The sequence below is a fragment of the Geotrypetes seraphini genome, chromosome 3 (assembly GCF_902459505.1).
Source record: "Geotrypetes seraphini chromosome 3, aGeoSer1.1, whole genome shotgun sequence".
NCBI lineage: Eukaryota > Metazoa > Chordata > Amphibia > Gymnophiona > Dermophiidae > Geotrypetes > Geotrypetes seraphini.
The window spans coordinates 276,301,413-276,321,262 of record NC_047086.1 but is presented as its reverse complement, the minus strand read 5'-3'; the positions used below and the strand labels follow the sequence as shown (position 1 = coordinate 276,321,262).

Here is a 19,850-nt window from a genome sequence, read left to right as displayed (position 1 = left end):
AGAGACTATAACTACAGGATTTAACTGATAGAAATGTTTTTCTCTACTAAACCACTTGTCACCTAACAAAGCACCACACACAATTAGAGCTGATGAATCACAGCAATTCAATGCCTGGAGGAAGGGGAATTAATAGATGTGTTCAGATTACTGTACTGCCGAAGAGGATCACAGTTTAAATTTTGTCATTAACATTTTCTAACGTGATTAGGTAATTTACAAGTGCTTTAGTTTTTCAGTTTTGCTCTGCTTCAAATACATAATTTTTAAAGTGTAAGATGATTTAAAGCACTTATTAAACATTTACATAAAATTGAAGCTCAGAAGCAAAGCAATAAATTTGCTCACCAGTAGGATCACTGCCCGATGCTGCACAGTTTCTAAGAAGAATATCAATCAATTTCAGGCCTATCCTGGTGGACTGGAGCCCGATTTTGACCAGCACAGCTTCAATGTTTGGTGAATGCATACCACAATACGGTGACATCAGTAAGGCTGCACATGTCTGTAATAGATTGGCTGTGGGTGCCGCAGCTCTGGCCATCATGCCTTCCAAATCACTGATGTGAGTGAGGCAGTGATGCAGTAATCTTAACCAACCAATACTGAGAACAATTGAGACAAAAGAAAAACAAACGCCCACAAACTGAGTTAGATGGTATAATGTCTAACTATATGATTTGCCTGATAGTTTTTATATCTATATTAATAAACTGTTGCTCCACCAAGCAGATATATAGTATAATCAGTGCTGTCAAATTGAATCTCAGGTTGTCTCAGTTTGAATGAAATAGATAAGATCCTCTCTCAATATGCACAATCTGACCAGATTTCAAATTTCAGTTTTGGTAAAAGCTAAGCAAGCAGGAGCTAGATTATTTTTAAACCCTCTCATGAAATGGTTGAGGTGGATTGATACTTCACAAAGAGGTCCTTTTATTAAGGCACACTAAATGCTAAGGCATCCATTATATTATATGGGTGCCTTAGCAAGGACCCCAAATGCATTACCTGATATCATTAAGTCTTGCTTAAAGAACTAAACCATTACATTACATTAGTGATTTCTATTCCACCATTACCTTGCGGTTCAAGGCAGATTACATCCAAACTAAAACAAAATTACATTCAAAATTTGAAGGAATAGAATAAGCGATGACATAGAATTTTTAAGGTAATATATATTGGGTAAAGAGTTACCAAAGGGAAGTGGAGGTCTTTAGGAGATAAGAATAGGGTGCAATTATGGGTTTTAGATAACGTTTGGTAGATAAGAGAGATCTAAGGGTAAATAGAGTGTTGGATATTGAGTTGGGATTGGTTGTGCTGGATAGGTTTTATGTGTTTTTTGAAGAGTATGGTTTTAATGTCTCTCCTGAAGGCTTTGCAGTCTGTAGTCGAAGATAACAGAGTGGTGATTTGTTTGTCCAGTTTAGCTGCTTTGGAGGCTATTAGGTTATCATAAAGTTTTTTTTGTTTGACATCTTTGGATGATGGGTGAGTGAATAGTGATGGGATCTTCTTGTGTCTGGTTGAGGAGGATTGATTTAGTTGGTTATTCCAGTAGGTTGGGCTTTCTCCGTTGAGAGCCTTGTAAAGTAAGCAGTAGAATTTGAAGTGCATTCTCGCTTCTATTGGAAGCCAGTGCGAGTCATGGTATGCCTCTGTGATATGGTCATATTTTTTTAGGCAATAGACAAGTCTCAGGGCTATATTCTGTATTGTCTGCAATTGCTTCATCATAGTCGCAGGACAAGGTAGGTATAGTATGTTGCAGTAGTCTATCATCCCAAGGATAAGAGATTATACCAATAGCAGAAACTGCTTCTTTTCGAAGAATGTTCGGATTTTTCTTAGATTTCTCATGGTCATGAAAGATGCCTTTATTATTTTGTTAATTTGGGGTTGCGTGGTGCAGCCTCTGTCAATTATGACTCCTAGCAATTTTAGTGTAGGTTGTATTGGGTATGAGATGGAGTTTATTACAAGAGTTAGTTAATGTTGGAGTTTTGTTGTTTTCTAGTAGGATGAAATTTGTTTTGTTACCTAGAGCAGTGTTTCTTAACCTGCAGTACGCGTACCCCAGGGGATACGTGGGCCACTTGTTGGGGGTATGCGGCCTGGCTGCCAGTTCCCGCCAAATCCGTGTCCACTGCACCGCTGCTGCCACAACCACCGCCGCCCAGGATCTCCCATTACTGCCTGCCTGCTGAAGCCACTTTTAATGATCTCTCTTCGCTGTGCCGCCCTGCCTCCGACATAGTGTGAAACACTCTCCTTCAGTCTTCAGCCTTCGGCAGTGCTCCTTGTGATGGATGGTGCACGCAGCGATTGAGGCGCTGCATGTAAGTGGCTGACCCAGAAGCCTTCTCTCCGTCAGAGGGAGGCTTGTGGGGCAGGCATGTGCAGCATGTGGGTAGCTGCTTGCACCGTCCATTGTGGGGAGTGTTGCTGGGGGCTGAGGACCGAAGGAGCAGTGCAGTTCAACAGGTATGGGACAGGGACACAGAGGAGATGCATAAGGGTGTAGGGGAGGCAGCTGATCAGCAAAGGTGAGGGGAATGGGAGAGAAATGTCAGGATGTGATGGGGAGAAGGGGAAGAGATGCTGGGCTAATTTTAAGCTAGGTGTGGGAGGAGGGGGTGAAAGAGGGGAAAATGCTGCACCAGAAGTGATGAGAGGAAGATATGATGGGCCCAGAAATTGGGTGGGGGAGGGGTAGAGATGATGGGAGGGAGGGAAGAAGAAAGGAGAGAGATTGGAGTAGGAATAAAAAACAAAAAAGGAATGATCAATATATATTAGAGACTGGTATAGTAAGAGAATTTAATGAGAAAAAACTAAATGAATAAAGGGAAGAAGTTTATAAGAAACCAAGACCTTGGCTGAGATTGGTTGTTTTTTTTTTTTAAGTTCAAGAATTTTTTATTGAAATTTATAAGAACAAAAATCAAACATAAGATGCATAACAATACATGACAAATATAGTAACCATGAGATTGGTTGTTTATAAAAATAAATAGAAGCCACAAAAGCAGCAAAACTCGACAACCAAATCTCCAATCTACTGATTATAACCCCAGACTACAAAACATTCAGAAAAATAAAGACCCTACTTTTCAAGAAATTCTTGCAAACGATTTAATACCACTAGCTCCTTCCCACTCCCAATACCACTTCCCAATACCTTCCCAATTCCCCAAAGCAACCTCATCTACTCTTTATCTCCTCTATAAATTACCAGATACCTTCTTCTTGTAATACAGTGGTGCCTCGCATAACGGACGCCTCGCACAGCGAACGCTGCGCACAACGAACTTTATGTCTTGATTCGTACAACGAACTTCGTTTCACACAACGAAGTCGCCCGAGCTGCATCCTTCCGCGCAGGCACTGCGCTTAACTGCCCTCTCTCCGCCTGGCTCCCTCTTGCCCCCCCCGACTCCCCGACACGATCGGGGCAAGAGGGAGCCCAAGCCCTCTTGCCCCCCCGACTCCCCGACACGATCGGGGCAAGAGGGAGCCCAAGCCCTCTTGCCCCCCCGACTCCCCGACACGATCGGGGCAAGAGGGAGCTCAAGCCCTCTTGCCCCCCCGACTCCCCGACACGATCGGGGCAAGAGGGAGCCCAAGCCCTCTTGCCCCCCCGACTCCCCGACACGATCGGGGCAAGAGGGAGCTCAAGCCCTCTTGCCCCCCCGACTCCCCGACCCGATCGGGGCAAGAGGGAGCTCAAGCCCTCTTGCCCCCCCGACTCCCCGACACGATCGGGGCAAGAGGGAGCCCAAGCCCTCTTGCCCCCCCGACTCCCCGACACGATCGGGCCAGGAGGGAGCCCAAGTCCTCCTGGCCACGGCGACCCCCTAACCCCACCCTGCACTACATTACGGGCAGGAGGGATCCCAGGCCCTCCTGCCCTCGACGCAAACCCCCCCTCCCCCCAACGACCGCCCCCCCCAAGAACCTCCGACCGCCCCCCAGCCGACCCGCGACCCCCCTGGCCGACCCCCACGACACCCCCAACCCCCTTCCCCGTACCTTTCTGTAGTTGGCCGGACAGACGGGAGCCAAACCCGCCTGACCGGCAGGCAGCCAACGACGGAATGAGGCCGGATTGGCCCATCCGTCCCAAAGCTCCGCCTACTGGTGGGGCGTAAGGCGCCTGGGCCAATCAGAATAGGCCCGGGAGCCTTAGGTCCCTCCTGGGGGCGGGGCCTGAGGCACATGGGCCCAACCCGACCATGTGCCTCAGGCCCTGCCCCCAGGAGGGACCTAAGGCTCCCGGGCCTATTCTGATTGGCCCAGGCGCCTTAGGCCCCACCAGTAGGCGGAGCTTTGGGACGGATGGGCCAATCCGGCCTCATTCCGTCGTTGGCTGCCTGCCGGACAGGCGGGTTTGGCTCCCGTCTGTCCGGCCAACTACAGAAAGGTACGGGGAAGGGGGTTGGGGGTGTCGTGGGGGTCGGCCAGGGGGGTCGCGGGTCGGCTGGGGGGGCGGTCGGAGGTTCTTGGGGGGGGCGGTCGTTGGGGGGAGGGGGGGTTTGCGTCGAGGGCAGGAGGGCCTGGGATCCCTCCTGCCCGTAATGTAGTGCAGGGTGGGGTTAGGGGGTCGCCGTGGCCAGGAGGACTTGGGCTCCCTCCTGGCCCGATATTGTCGGGGAATTGGGGAATCGGCGGGGCAAGAGGGCTTGGGCTCCCTCTTGCCCCGATCGTGTCGGGGAGTTGGGGGGGCAAGAGGGCTTGGGCTCCCTCTTGCCCCGATCGTGTCGGGGAGTCGGGGGGCAAGAGGGCTTGGGCTCCCTCTTGCCCCGATCGTGTCGGGGAGTCGGGGGGGGGGGCAAGAGGGCTTGGGCTCCCTCTTGCCCCGATCGTGTCGGGGGGGCAAGAGGGCTTGGGCTCCCTCTTGCCCCGATCGTGTCGGGGAGTCGGGGGGCAAGAGGGCTTGGGCTCCCTCTTGCCCCGATCGTGTCGGGGGGGGGGGGGGGGCAAGAGGGCTTGGGCTCCCTCTTGCCCCGATCGTGTCAGGGAGTCGGGGGGGCAAGAGGGCTTGGGCTCCCTCTTGCCCCGATCGTGTCGGGGAGTCGGGGGGCAAGAGGGCTTGGGCTCCCTCTTGCCCCGATCGTGTCGGGGAGTCGGGGGGGCAAGAGGGCTTGAGCTCCCTCTTGCCCCGATCGTGTCGGGGGTGCCAGGGACCACACGGAGTCACCCACCGTACCACCCGATTCGGGTAAGCGCAGGTATCGGTGGGTGGCTTATTTGCGGGGGGGTGCCTTATTTTACATTTTTTTCTAAAAAGGGGGGGCTGTCTTATTTGATGGCCCTGCCTTATCATCGGGGAAACACGGTAGAAAAAAAAAAAATGAACAGTTAAGTCCCAGTTTTTGCCGCTGAGACTCTGCCCTCTCTCACTGTAAAATTAGACTCTACTTAGTCTGTCTTTAAATTTAAAAAATGTGTGTTGTTTTAAAAAACAATTATGTTTTTAGATGTATCTAAATAAAAATAATAACCAAAAATTTATCTTTTTTTATGTCATCTTAGCATATTTTATGCTGCAGAACGAATTATTTTTTTTTACATGTATTCTTATGGGAAAACGCGTTTCACATAACGAACGTTTCGCATAACAAACTTGCTCCTGGAACCAATTAAGTTCGTTGTGTGAGGCACCACTGTACGTTTTTAGTAATTCTTTTGTAATCCGCCTTGAACCGCAAGGCAATGGCGGAATAGAAATCTCTAATGTAATAAGAACATAAGAACTGCCATCTCCGGATTAGACCTTCGGTCCATTAAGTCCGGCGATCCGCACACGCGGAGGCTCAGCCAGGTGTACACCTGGCATAATTTTAGTCACCCTTATCCCTCTATGCCTCTCATAAGGAGATGTGCATCTAGTTTGCTTTTAAATCCTAGAATGGTGGATTCCGCAATAACCTCCTCTGGGAGAGCATTCCAGGTGTCCACCACTCGTTGCGTGAAGCAGAACTTCCTGACATTTGTCCTGGACTTGTCCCCCGTCAGCTTCAGTCCATGTCCTCTTGTCCGTGTCACATTGAATACTGTAAATAATTTTTTTTCCTGCTCTATTGTCGATTCCTTTCAGTATTTTGAAAGTCTCTATCATATCCCTTTTCTCAAGGGAAAACAATCCCAGTCTCTTAAGTCTTTCCTCGTATTCCAAGTTCTCCATACCTTTTTATTATCTTTGTTGCTTGTCTCTGCACCCTCTCCAGCAGTTTTATATCCTTCTTTAGGTTGGGAGACCAATGTTGGACACAGTATTCCAAGTGTGGTCTGACCATTGCTCTATAAAGCGGCATTATAACTTTCTCTTATCTACTCATGATTCCTTTCTTTATCATGCCTAACATTCTATTTGCTTTCTTTGCCGTTGCCGCACATTGTGCCAACGGTTTCAGGGTCCTATCTATCAGTACGCCCAGGTCCTCTTCTTGTTCGCTCTTACCCAGAGTTGCACCTGCCATTCTATACTCATGTTCCTTGTTCTTTCTGTCTAAATGCATTACTTTGCACTTTTCCACATTAAACTTCATCTGCCATTTCTCCGCCTATTATTATGGGGTTGGAGTCAGGGGTGGAGCTTGGGTAGGTTAGGAGTGGAGCTTGGGCAGGGGTACTCAGTTGGTATTTGTTAGGCCTAGGGGGTACTTGGCTTGAAAAGGTTGAGAAACACTGACTTAGAGCAGTGACAAGTCACCCTTCTCAGTATCTAGTAGCTTTAGCTTAACTTGAATACAGTCTCTAACAGAAATGAAGGGCTAGTTGTCTTTGAAAACAGATTGAAACATGACAGAAAACGTAACACCTTATTCAACCACATGCACTTTCCACTCTTCACCCAGAGCTCATTACAATAACTTAATAAATTAAGTGCAAAAACTTAATTTTCTCTAGCTAACTTCAAGTTGAAATTTTCTATTAAATTGTAGCATTTTTAAGCACATTTATTTATTTACAGTTATTTATAACCCGCCTATCCACAAACCTAGGCAAGAAACAGAGTAACATACAAAATATGCTAAAAACAAACACAAAATAGCGTTGCATACAAAATATAAAACAAAAGAGTTTAAACATTCCTAGAGCTAGAACCCAAAAAATGCTAGGAGGGTCGGTGCGGCTCTTCTGCACAGAGGGATAGGAGGGAGGGATAGAAAGACGCTGCAGAAGGAAGGCCTGTTCAGAGCAGTGCCACACTTTTTGGAGGCCTCATAGCTGTTGCACAAGGGGATGGGTGAGAGGCGAGGAAAGATGCTGCACATGTGGGAGGGGAGAGAAAGGAAAGAGGAAGAATTTGGGTGGAGGAGAGGAAGGGAGAGATGATTGGCAAATTGGGTAGCTTTAGAGGTCGATCTTAACTAGGGCTTATTTTTGGGGTAGGGCTTATATTAGGACCATTTTTTAAAAATCATGCAAGGGCTTATTTTCAGGGTAGGTCTTATTTTCGGAGAAACATGGTATGTGTAGCACAGTGTCAAGTCTAACATTGTAAGCTTTATTTTTTTACTTTGTTTAATGAGTAGTATTTAACATTCACTTAGAAAAGACTAAAAGCATACAAAAGAAATTTTCAAAGACACTTCTATGCATAAAATAAGATTTTAAGGATGTAAATTGACTTCTGAAAACTGCCCACCTATCTATACATTATCTTACGCTCAGATTTCATTATATGAATGTTTGTGTTTAAGAGACAGGAGTGGGTTAGAGAGTACACTTCCAGTTTTGCTGGACAAATAGCGGGGAAAGATTTGTACACACGCTCTTTCCAAATCCATTTTCAAACAGAATATTTCTTTTTGAAAACTGATTCAGTCTAAAAACTGCCTTTAAAATGTGCTATGCTCAGTCAGATCATAGGTCCATAGAGTTCAGCATGCTATTTTCAACAATGGCCAATCTGATTCAGTTGGGCATACCCAGCAAATCCCAAACAGTAGATTCTTTCCTTGCTGCTCACCTCTGGAAATAAGCAGCAATTTTCTCTATGTCGATTTTCTTAATCTCTTAAAAACTTATGGATAAAGAGCTCCAGTTTTGTTAAAATTTAATCTAGTTTTAATATCATATTCCAAAAGTAATAAAGCAAACTACAAAATAGGTACTTGATTCACATGTACTGAATCAGAACAAAAACCCCAGCTGGAATGAAGATCACTGGAAAGGCCTGAAAACATTGCAGGAAAAGAGAAGGCACACTGCTACTATATGTACCCAGTGATGGGACTTTGTCTTATTACTATGGGCCTGTTTTACAAAGTCACGCTAGTGGCTACTGCATGGAAATGGCCCCGAAACCCATAGAGATTTAAAAGGTTTTGGGGCTGTTGCCACGCGGCAGCTGCTAGGCGCAGCTTTGTAAAACAGGCTGTATGGTTTAATTTTTGACCTGCCTCTCCCCAGAAAAGATGACATTCTGAACCATTTCAAGTTAGGTCATTTATTGCTTACCACATTAGCTTCTGAAAAACATTCCATAACCTAATCTTCATAAAGGCGGTTATTAAATCTCAATCAATAAATAACCACAGACAATGTCACCCATTCTCAAGTTCCACTAATTTGGCATGATAATGAAACATTAGATGAAAACAAGACTTTACTGCAGGAGGAAACACGTGCAGAGATCTGTGCAATATGATAAATCTAAAATCAAATTGTCACATACATACATAATCTATGTTTCAAACCCATTTAATATTTTATATTGAAAAAAAGTTTCAGCAAAATTTGTTTCTTAGAATGACAGAGAACATACCTTGTCTTGGAAACTTGATCCTCAGATGGAAGAAATGGATTGTTAACTGTAGCTGAGGATGTGCTTCCAAATGCAGTGAGACCTAATAATTTAATCTGTGACAGGCCTAAGGTGCTAGCATCCCGAGGGCGATGCAGTCGGAGGCAAACAGCTGAAGCCACTTCTGCTTTCACCAGTTGAATCTTTATGTAGGTGAGGCCACTTGTAATAACTGGCATGGACAAAGGGAGCATATTCACCCCATCTGCACTGATTTCCACTGATATTGAAGACGGGCAAGCTACAAAATATAAAACTGAAGATCTAAAATGTGCATAAGCATGTAGTTTAATTGCTTGTATATATAAGGTTCTAAAAGGGTTATTAAATTACACCACTTTATCCCAGGAAAAACAGGCAGTATATTCTCGCATGTGGGTGACGTCCTCCATGGACACTGGTATGGACAGTCTAAAAGTGTACTGTCACTTAAAAAAAACCCTAACAACACAACTTCAAAAGTCCAAAGACTACCCTATTATGCATGTGAGAGTACCTTCTTGCCTTATGGCGGCTCGTACCTCTTTCAGATTTTCATTTTCTGTAGAGCAGAGAAGTTGTCTCTCAGGACTTCTATTATGTATGTGTATTTTTATTTTTTTATACGTATATTTTATATGTCTATTTTTGTGTCTTCCTCTCACTTAGACATATATTTTATTTTTCTTTCATCCGGTAAAGGAAATTTTTTTGAATAAATTTCCTAGTCAGGCCTGCAAGCTCCACTGAGCTCATTTTTAGGCTGGGAGTGAGTGTCTTCTCGTTTATGGCATAATGTCTACCCGACCTCTCAAGACCTTTGTGTCCTTTTATCTCGCATTGGGGTTTTTTCCATCCATGAGCAAGCCTTTTAGCAGCTTCAAGAGCACCTCTTGAAGCTGCTAAAAGGCTTGCTCATGGATGGAAAAACCCCCAATGCGAGATAAAAGGACACAAAGGTCTTGAGAGGTCGGGTAGACATTATGCCATAAACGAGAAGACACTCACTCCCAGCCTAAAAATGAGCTCAGTGGAGTTTGCAGGCCTGACTAGGAAATTTATTAAAAAAAATTTCCTTTACCGGATGAAAGAAAAATAAAATATATGTCTAAGTGAGAGGAAGACACAAAAATAGACATGTAACAGAACTATTTCAGGTAGGGATCCACATAACTGGTGTATCCAGTGTCCTGGTCCTGATCAGTGTGATATTCCTTGCACACTCTGCCAGAAAATTTCAGTTCAAAAATCTTTTCACTTCAACTTCAAAAATTATGCCTAGAGTGTTCGGCAACAACGTGCCTCTTGAACACGCATCATTGACGCTTAACATCGACGTGTATCATGCATGTAGAACATCGACTTCAGGTCCTATAAGAAGGATAAGAAGTATAATAATAATAATAATAACTTTATTCTTGTATACCGCATTACCATGGAAGTTCTATGCGGTTAACAGATGAAGAGACTGTACATTTACAGCGAAGTTACAATTTCGTTAAGGTTACATTTACATAAACATAACTCCCCCTCCATACAGATATCACCATCTTCACAAATATCATTGCTAATGACACACACTAAGCATCAGCAAACCAATGCCATATTGCCTTCTATTTTGTTGGTGTCACCTTTAAAGCATGCCTCAGTCCAGAGGTCACCAGTGCTTCAACATCCAACACAAGTGCCTAATGTACCAATAGTATCAGCACCATTTCTGCAGGAACAGCTTCATATGCTGTTGCAGAAAGAAATAGTTGGGCTACTGCAGGCACATCATATGCAAAGCCCTGCAAGCAAGCCCCAGTCGGAACGGCACAGATCTTGGACTCTTCTACGTCAAGCATCAAGCATCTACATCCAGGCATGCATTGTTGTCAAGAGAGCCCTGCTCATCACATTCTCAAAGCTCTTCCTGATGCTCCTCTCGATGGCCATATGACTCCTAGGTCATATGGCCTCTACAGTGCATGTAACTCCGTTTGCCCGTTTACATCTCAGAGAACCTCAACAGGCACTCTTGTCTCAATAGTCTTAAGCCACCGGGTTGCTATCTCAGCAAATAATAGTAACTTTACAATTCCAGGAGTCTCTTGAATGGTGGTTATCACCCGAAAATCTCTCCAGGGGCCTCCTATTTGAAACACCACCACATCAAAAGGTTCTGACAACTAATGCCTCCATGCTTGGATGGGAAGCCCACTTAGATGGTCTCCATACCCAAGGCTCTTGGACTACTCCCAAGAAAGCTCGAGCTTTGAGCAATTTAAAATGCCCCATGGACTTTTCAGGAACAAATTATCAACAGACAGTACTCATTTGAACAATCAAGTAGCCATGTACAACGTGAACATGCAAGGGGTACAAGCTTACACCTATACTGCAAAGAAGCTATCCAGATTTGGTCCTGGGCAATTACACTTAACAGGTTCTTGAAGGCAGTCTACATAGCAGGAAAACATAATGTCTTGGCAGACAAATTGAGCAGAATCCTACAACTGCACAAGTGGATACACCTCCACCAATCTATATCAGATCTTTGCGAATTGGGGAACACCAGAAGTGGATCTCTTTGCTTCCCCCTACAATCACAAATTTCTACTCTTTTGTTCCAGACTCTACACTCCTGATTGTCTGGAATTAGATGCCTTTCTCCTCAAATGGGCAGGATAAATTCCATTATGCTTTCTCACCAATTCCTTTACTAGGGAAGACTCTACTCAAACTTCACCAGGAACATGCCACCATGATCCTCATAGCATCTCAGTGGCCATATAAAAAATGGCTCCCTCTCCTCCTACAACTCAGCAGAAAGGAACCCATCACACTTAAAATCTTTCCAACATTGCTGACGCAGAATGAAGGCTCTCTCCTACATTCCAGTCTACATTCATTGACACTCATAGCATGGTATCTCTCTCCCAGAAAATAGAGGCTTCTGGAAAACCTTTCACACAATGTTGCTATCATTTCAAGTGGATACATTTCACATTCTGGTGTAATCTCTATTTGCTAGATCCAGTTTCTTGCCTCTCCTATCGGTTTTGGACTATCTTTCTAACTCTGGTCTTTAAACTACTTCAATCAGCGTTCATCTCAGTGCCATTAGCGCTTTGGTTTCCAGGTTCATTAAAGTCTGTATCATACTGGGTCATCTATCAAACCTCCTCCTTTTGCTTGGGATCGTAACACCATATTTTCCATTCTTTATGAAGCCTCCATTTGAACTAATCTTGACGTCTTCTCTCAAACATCTTACCTGGAAAGTAGTTTTCCTCATAGCTCTTTCATCTGCAAGAGTCGTCAGTGAACTTCAAAAGCACTTAATCAGATCTACCTTATACAACATTTTACCATAAGGTGGCGATTCTTCATACTCATCCTAAATGCCTCCCGAAAGTCATCTCAGAATTTCATCTGAAGCAGTCTATGGTTTTCCCTGTCTTCTTTTCAGAACCACATTGACATTTTGGGGAAGTGGCACTCCACATATTGGACTGTAAATGTGCTCTTGCTTCTTACTTGGATCGAACTAAACCTCACATGATTTCCACTCAGCTTTTCCTGTCATTCAATCCAAAAAGACTTGGAGAACAATCTCCACATGGCTGGTGGATTATATCTCCTTTTGTTATGCTCAGGCTGGGCTAATGCTATAGGGTTGTGTCACTGCACATAAAATTCAAGCAATGGTCACTTCAGTAGCCCATTTAAGTTCCACTCCCATTGGGACATCAATAAAGCAGCCACCTAGCCCTCAGTGCATACCTTCACATCCCTATTACTGTTTGGAGAATCATTCCAGACAAGATAGCCAGTTTGGTCAAGGAGTTTTACAGAATTTATTCGCTAATTAGAAGCCACTTCCCTCCAACTTTCTTCTCAAAGGCATGATCCTGGCAGCTAGGAAGTACAACATGTGAGAATATTCTGTCTGCTTGTCCTGGGATATAAGAAATTGTACAGTATGGTAAGTTACTTACCTGTAACAGGTGTTACCCAAAGGACAGCAGGGAGCAGGCAGATATTCTCACAACCCTCCCACCTCCCCCGGTTGGCTTCTTAGCTTTGTTACTGAATTGAAGGAGCCGTGAGCTAGTGTCAGGTGGGAAGGCACTCGCACATGAGTGGTATGGGTAGTCTTCAGAATTAGATTTTTAAAAAAGTGACAGTGCACTTTTAGACTGTCCGTACCGGGCTCCATGGAGGATATCACCCACATGTGAGAATATTTGCCTGCTGTCCTTGAATAACACCTGTTACTAATAAGTAACTTTGCTATAAGGGTAGTTTTATGGAGCATTTTACACACACAAAGCATATTAATACATGCAGAAAAGGCCTCTTATAAAACTGCACATCAATAAGATTGGGAATACTTATTCATGCAGATGTTCCTGAGGCATAGTCTGGGCAGATCAAAAGTGAAGCTGCCGATAAACAAGCATATTTCATATAATATACATGTGCACGCATAAAGAAAATGCCCACATTTATACCTTCAGAGGAGATATACTGTATATCTGTCCATTACTGGAGATTATTGTAAGCATAAAATAGGCACTTTTCTGATCATTACACATAGATGACCTTTTATAAAATTTCAATAAATCACATTTTAACACAGCCTGCAGACCGAAGCATGTCTACAAACTTAATTCAATTCACAGACGGTAGTTTAAATTATTTAGACTTACTAAAAACACTTCCACTAACCACTGTATAACAGTGTCGTTAAATCAGGATACAAATCTAAACTAAACCTTAAGTTTATATACCACATCATCTCCATGGATGTGGAGCTCAGCACGGTTTACAAGAACTTAAAATATAGGAAGAGAAGGGAAAAAAAAGGTTTACATAAACTTATATATAGAAGAGAAGAGTAAGGGGGGATAGAATTACATTTTAGTGAAAAGCCAGGTTTTCAGTTGCTTGTGGAATAATTGGAAGGAGCCCAGGTTCCGCAGCGGGGTAGTAAGGTCGTTCCAAAGACCTGTGATTCTGAAGAGAAGGGATTTAAATCTAGTATATTTTTTAATATTGATATACTTGTAATATTGTACCCTCTATTTCATATAATTATTATACAGTGGTTAGTGGAGGTATTTTTAGTAAGTCAGAAGCATGTCTGCACATATTACCATGGTCCTAGCATTGGGATTTTTGCTATTATTACTTTTTGTATAGTGGTACCAGGTGTATGCAATGTTTCAAAAGACACACAATGGACTATAAACTTCAAGAAGCAAGCATAGCAATGTTACTTACCGTAACAGTTGTTATCCAGGGACAGCAGGCAGCTATTCTCACTAATGGGTGACGTGATCCAACGGAGCCCCGATGCGGACGCTTCTTTGAAGAAAACTCAAAGTTTCGAGTCACCCGCACCGCGCATGCGCGAGTGCCTTCCCACCCGATGCACCGGGCGTGTCTCCTCAGTTCGGCTAGCTAGCAGAGAAGTCAACCCAGGGGAGGTGAGTGGGACGTGAGAATAGTTGCCTGCTGTCCCTGGATAACAACTGTTACGGTAAGTAACATTGCTTTATCCCAGGACAAACAGGCAGTTATTCTCACTAATGGGTGACCTCCAAGCTAACCAGAATGGGATGGTGGGAGAGTTAGCAACTTAGGAGAATAAATTTTGTAGTACTGTTTGGCCAAACTGTCCATCCTGTCTGGAGAAGGTATCCAGACAATAGTGTGAGGTGAAGGTATGAACCGAGGACCAAGTGGCAGCTTTACAAATCTCCACAATCGGTGTTGATCTGAGGAAGGCTACAGAAGCTGCCATCGCTCTGACCTTGTGGGCTGTGATTTTTCTGTCAAGGGGCAATCCAGCCTCGGCATAGCAGAATGAGATGCAAGCCGCCATCCAGTTGGAGATGGTGCGCTTGGAAACGGGGCATCCCAACTTGTTTGGATCGAAGAAGATGAAAAGTTGAGGAGCAGATCTGTGAGGTTTGGTGCGTTCTAGGAAGAAAGCCAAAGCACGCTTACAGTCCAGAGTATGAAGAGCAGATTTTCCAGGGTGAGAGTGTGGCTTCAGAAAGAACACTGGCAGGACGATGGATTGGTTGAGATGAAATTCTGAGACAACCTTAGGAAGGAATTTCGGGTGTGTGCGGAGAACCACCTTGTCATGTTGGAATACTGTAAAAGGCGGGTCCGTAATCAAGGCTTGTAGCTCACTGACTCTTAGGGCAGAAGTGAGGCCAATGAGGAATACCACTTTCCAAGTGAGATACTTCAGGTGAGCTTTGTGGAGAGGTTCAAATGGAGGTTTCATAAGCTGAGAAAGAACCACGGTCCCAAACCACCAGAGGCGGTTTGAGGGGAGGATTGACATGGAAGAGTCCTTTCATGAATCTGGAAACCACCGGATGAGATAGAGAAGTTTCCCTTGAAGAGGCTGATGGAAAGCAGCAATTACACTAAGATGGACTCGTATCGATGTAGACTTGAGACCAGAATGAAAAAGGTGCAAAAGATAATCCAAAACTGAAGACAAGGAGAAGTGTTGTGGCTCATGATGAAGAGAAGAACACCAAGCAGAAAATCTAGTCCACTTTTGGTGGTAGCATTGTCTAGTAGCGGGCTTCCTTGAAGCTTCCAGGACATCTCTCACAGGTTAAGAAAACTGGAGAGGGGTTACGTTGAGAGGAACCAAGCTGTCAGGTGTAGAGACTGCAGGTTGGGGTGAAGCAGAGATCCTTGATGCTGTGTAAGCAGAGATGGAAAGACTGGTAGAAGGTATGGCTCCCTGCTGCTGAGTTGAAGTAGAAGGGAGTACCAGGGTTGTCTAGGCCACCGTGGGGCAATCAGGATCATGGTGGCATGGTCTGACTTCAGCTTGACTAGAGTCTTTTGGATGAGAGAAAATGGAGGAAACGCATATAGAAAACGATTCGTCTAGTCCAGGAGGAATGCATCTGCCTCGAGGCGCTGAGGGGTGTAGATCCTGGAGCAGAAGTGAGGCAGTTTGAAGTTGTGGGGGGCTGCAAAGAGGTCTATCTGAGGCGTTCCCCACAGAGAGAACATATGATGCAGGGGCGTGGAGTTGAGGGTCCACTCGTGAAGTTAAAGAAGACCACTCTGAGGAAGGTGTTGTTGCGAGTCGCCCAAACCCACACCTTCAGAGCTTCCTGGCAGAGGGAGGCCGATCCCGTGCCTCCCTGCTTGTTCACGTAGTACATGGCGACCTGGTTGTCTGTGCGAATGAGGACAACCTGGTCGCGAAGGAGATGTTGAAAGGTCTGGAGAGCGTTGAAGATCACCCTGAGTTCCAGCAGATTGATGTGGCACTGGCGGTCCATGCTGGTCCAGTAACCCTGGGTGCGGAGGCCGTCCAGATGGGACCCCAGGCATAAGTCGACGAGTCGGTCGTGAGGACTTTCTGGTGGTGGGGGGTGTGGAATAACAAGCCTCTGGATAGATTGGAGAGCATCCACCAGCGAAGAGACTGTTGTAGAGCAGGAGTGACCCGGATGGGGTGTGTCAGAGGGTCGGACGTCTGGAACCACTGGAATGCCAGGGTCCATTGGGGAATCCTGAGGTGAAGTCTGGCAAGCGGAATCACGTGAAATGTAGAGGCCATGTGGCCTAGAAGGACCATCATTTGTCTCGTTGAGATGGACGTGCGAGAGGACACTGAGTGGCAGAGATGAAGGAGGGCGTCCCTGCGTGGGGGCGGTAGGAACGCTCTGATTTGGGCAGTATCCAGAATCGCTCCAATGAAGGGAAGAGTCTGGGACGGTTGTAGGTGGGATTTGGGGAAGTTGATCTCGAATCCCAGATGTTGCAGTAACCAAATTGTCTTCTGGATCGCAAGAGCGGCTCCCTGAGATGTGGAATCCTTGATGAGCCAATCGTCCAGGTAAGGAAACACCTGGAGGCTGTGACTCCTGAGTGCTGCAGCCACCACAACCAGGCATTTGGTGAAGACTCTGGGTGACGAGGACAGGCCGAAGGGTAGCACTCGGTATTGGAAGTGAAGGTGTCCCACCCTGAATCTGAGGTATTGACGGGAGGCTGGATGAATTGGAATGTGAGTGTAGGCCTCCTTGAGATCCAGTGAGCATAACCAGCCGTTCTGCTCGAGGAGGGAGTACAGTGATGCCAGGGTCAGCATGCAAAACTTTTCTTTGACCAGATATTTGTTGAGTACCCTGAGGTCCAAGATGGGTCGCAGGTCGCCCGTCTTCTTTGGAACAAGGAAGTAGCGGGAGTAGAATCCCTTGTTCTGTTGGTACTGGGGGACCGGTTTGACAGCCCCCAGCTGTAACAAGGCCTGAGCTTCCTGAAGAAGAAGGGCGGTCTGGGTCAAGTTGGAAGGATACTCTCTTGGAGGGTGCTCCGGAGGAGCTTGGTGGAACTGAAGGGAGTATCCTTCTTTTATGATGGAGAGAACCCAGAGGTCTGTGGTGATAGTCGTCCATCAGTGGTAGAAGTGAAGGAGGCAGCTTCCGATGGGTAGATTTACTGAGAAAGGGAGGACGATGGAGGAAATGTCCTCTTTGAGACAGTCAAAAGGGCTGGGGTGCCTTAGGTGCAGCCGGTGGCTGAGGCTTATGCTGGTGTTTCTGCGGGTGCTGTCTCTTCACAGGCTGTCTGCCGGGGGGAGCCTGTTTTGGAGGGTAGCGCCACTGGTATACCAACGGCGGGCGAGGCTGGCGAGGAGGAGCAGGCCTGGGCTTCAGACGTAGGATGGACTGGAAGGATTGTTCATGGTCCGATAGTTTCTTGGTCACCGCCTCGATGGATTCGTCGAAAAGGTTGGTGCCAATGCAGGGAACGTTTGCGAGCCTGTCCTGGAGGTTGGGATCCATGTCGATGGTCCTCAGCCATGCCAGCCGGCGCATGGCCACTGAGCACGCTGTTGCCCGAGCCGCGAGCTCGAAGGCGTCGTACAAGGATTGCATCAACTGTACCCGGAGCTGGGATAGCGAGGCCAGCGCTTCTTGGTACTCGAAGTGTGCCCTCGTGTCCACGTAGGGCATAAACTTCTGGAATACCGATAGGAGGAACTCCAAGTATGTTGTGAAGTGGAAGTTGTAGTTCAGAACTCTCGAGGCCATCATGGAGTTCTGATACACTCTCCTGCCGAATCGGTCCATGGTTTTCCCTTTTCTGCTAGGAGGGACAGCGGCGTAGACCTGGGAGGGATGGGATCGCTTCAATGATGACTCCACCAACAGGGATTGGTGAGAGAGTTGAGAGCTGTCGAACCCTTTGCGATGGACCGTGCGGTACCTGGTATCCAGTTTACTCGGGACAGCAGGGATGGAATAAGGTGTCTCGAGGCATCGAGCGAAAGTCTGGTCCAGAAGCTTGTGCAACGGAAGCTTAAGGGACTCAGCGGGTGGTTGAGGGAGGCGCATAGTCTCCAGGTATTCCTTTGAGAATTTGGAACACGTGTCCAATGGTATGTCCATGTCCTCAGCCATCTGTCGGAGAAACGAGGAGAAGGACAGTTGGTCTGCCGTTGCCTGGCTCCGTGATGGGCTTGATGAGGTTGAGGCTTCCGGGTCCGCTGGGGACAGGGATCGAGATGGTGAGAAAGATCCCATTGTGTCCTCGAGTTCTGGCATCGGTGGAAGTGAATAGTCCAGGTATGCCTGTTTCCGTCGAGGCGAGGTGTGCCTGGATGAATGTCTCGATTGGTGTCGGGAGGTTGGCCTCGATGGACGGGGTGAGGCAGGCTTTGTTGAGGCCCCCAGGTAGTGGATGGGGCTGGAAGCGGTCGATCGAAGCAGGGGTTGCTGCCGTAGAGGCTCGAACCCCGTCGGGGTGATCGGTTCCAATGGAGGCATTCGCAAAGACTCTGCTGCTTGCATTGAATGAATCGGCTCCAACGGAGGCACTCACAAAGACTCTGCTCCTTGCATCGAGTGTATCGGTTCCAAAGGTGGCATGGGCAAAGACTCTGCTCCTTGCGATGCATGCATTGTTGCCAGACCAGACACTCGCAGAAACTCTGCTTCCTGTTGAGAGTGTGTTCCCCACTGAGGCACTGGAGGCTGCTTGACCTCGCGGGAGGCCTCCGTGTGCCCAGGCTGGATTTGGGAAAGAAGCTGAGGCCCCATTGTGGTAAAGAGCTCGATGAAGTGCTTCTGTAGCATGGTCTGGAACGAGGCCGGCAAGGATGGATCCGCATCTGAAATGGGACCACCTGCACGGGCCTCGCGTTCCCTCGGAGCAGTGTGTGAGTGCTTGGACTTCGAGGCCTTGGGCACTTTTAACACAACTGGGGGAATGGGCTGCTGGGCTACCTGACCTGAGGAGGTTGAGGAAGGCATCGCAGCAGGCACTGGAGTCTGAGCTGGGACAAACGAGGCAGGCTTGATGAGACTCGGCGCCGCAGAGGTGGAAGACTGTGGGGCTGCGGATGATGTCAAAGATGCAGGTCCCTTTAAGGTCGACGGCTCCGTCGAGGACTCCATGAAGAGCGATTCCCACAGGACGCAACGGCGCTTGAAAGCACTTGCGGTGAGTGTGGAGCAAGGCCGGCACGATTTCGGGATGTGTTCAGGCCCGAGACACCGAACACAGTGTCGATGAGGGTCCGTTAACAAAATTGCGCACTGGCACTTGTCACATTTTTTAAAACCGGTGATAGGCCGAGACATAGGCCGAAAAAGCTCCGCCGCAAGATCAAAGCCGCGGGGCTGCAGCCACGTGGCCTGCCCGGTCGAACGGTACGAAGAAATTTTTTTTTTTTTTAGAAGCAATAAAATACGATGAAAATCAGCGATTATGATCAATTAAAATCAAAAACGCGGACTTAGAAGGCACAAGCGAAGGAACTTTGCGCAGAGTCGAAGACGAACTTCTCGGTTCCGCGAAAAAGTAAGAACTGAGGAGACACGTCCGGTGCATCGGGCGGGAAGGCACTCGCGCATGCGCAGTGCGGGCGACTCGAAACTTCGAGTTTTCTTCAAAGAAGCGTCCGCATCAGGGCTCCGTTGGATCACATCACCCATTAGTGAGAATACCTGCCTGCTTGTCCTGGGATAATATCTAATATAAACAAAAGATATTTGAATAGGAA

At 46.6% G+C, this 19,850-nt stretch overlaps 1 protein-coding gene across 4 annotated transcripts in view; it reads right to left on the bottom strand.

The window, feature by feature from the left end:
* BIRC6 (baculoviral IAP repeat containing 6) overlaps positions 1 to 19,850 on the bottom strand; it is a 1,530,571-nt gene that overhangs the window by 477,765 nt on the left and 1,032,956 nt on the right. For all 4 annotated transcript variants that reach the window (XM_033935681.1, XM_033935678.1, XM_033935679.1 and 1 more), the window contains 2 exons: positions 8,783 to 9,062; positions 349 to 605 (listed from right to left, as the gene is read on the bottom strand). In XM_033935681.1, the coding sequence (XP_033791572.1) occupies positions 349 to 605; positions 8,783 to 9,062 (537 nt within the window). The remainder of the gene's footprint in view (positions 1 to 348; positions 606 to 8,782; positions 9,063 to 19,850) is intronic.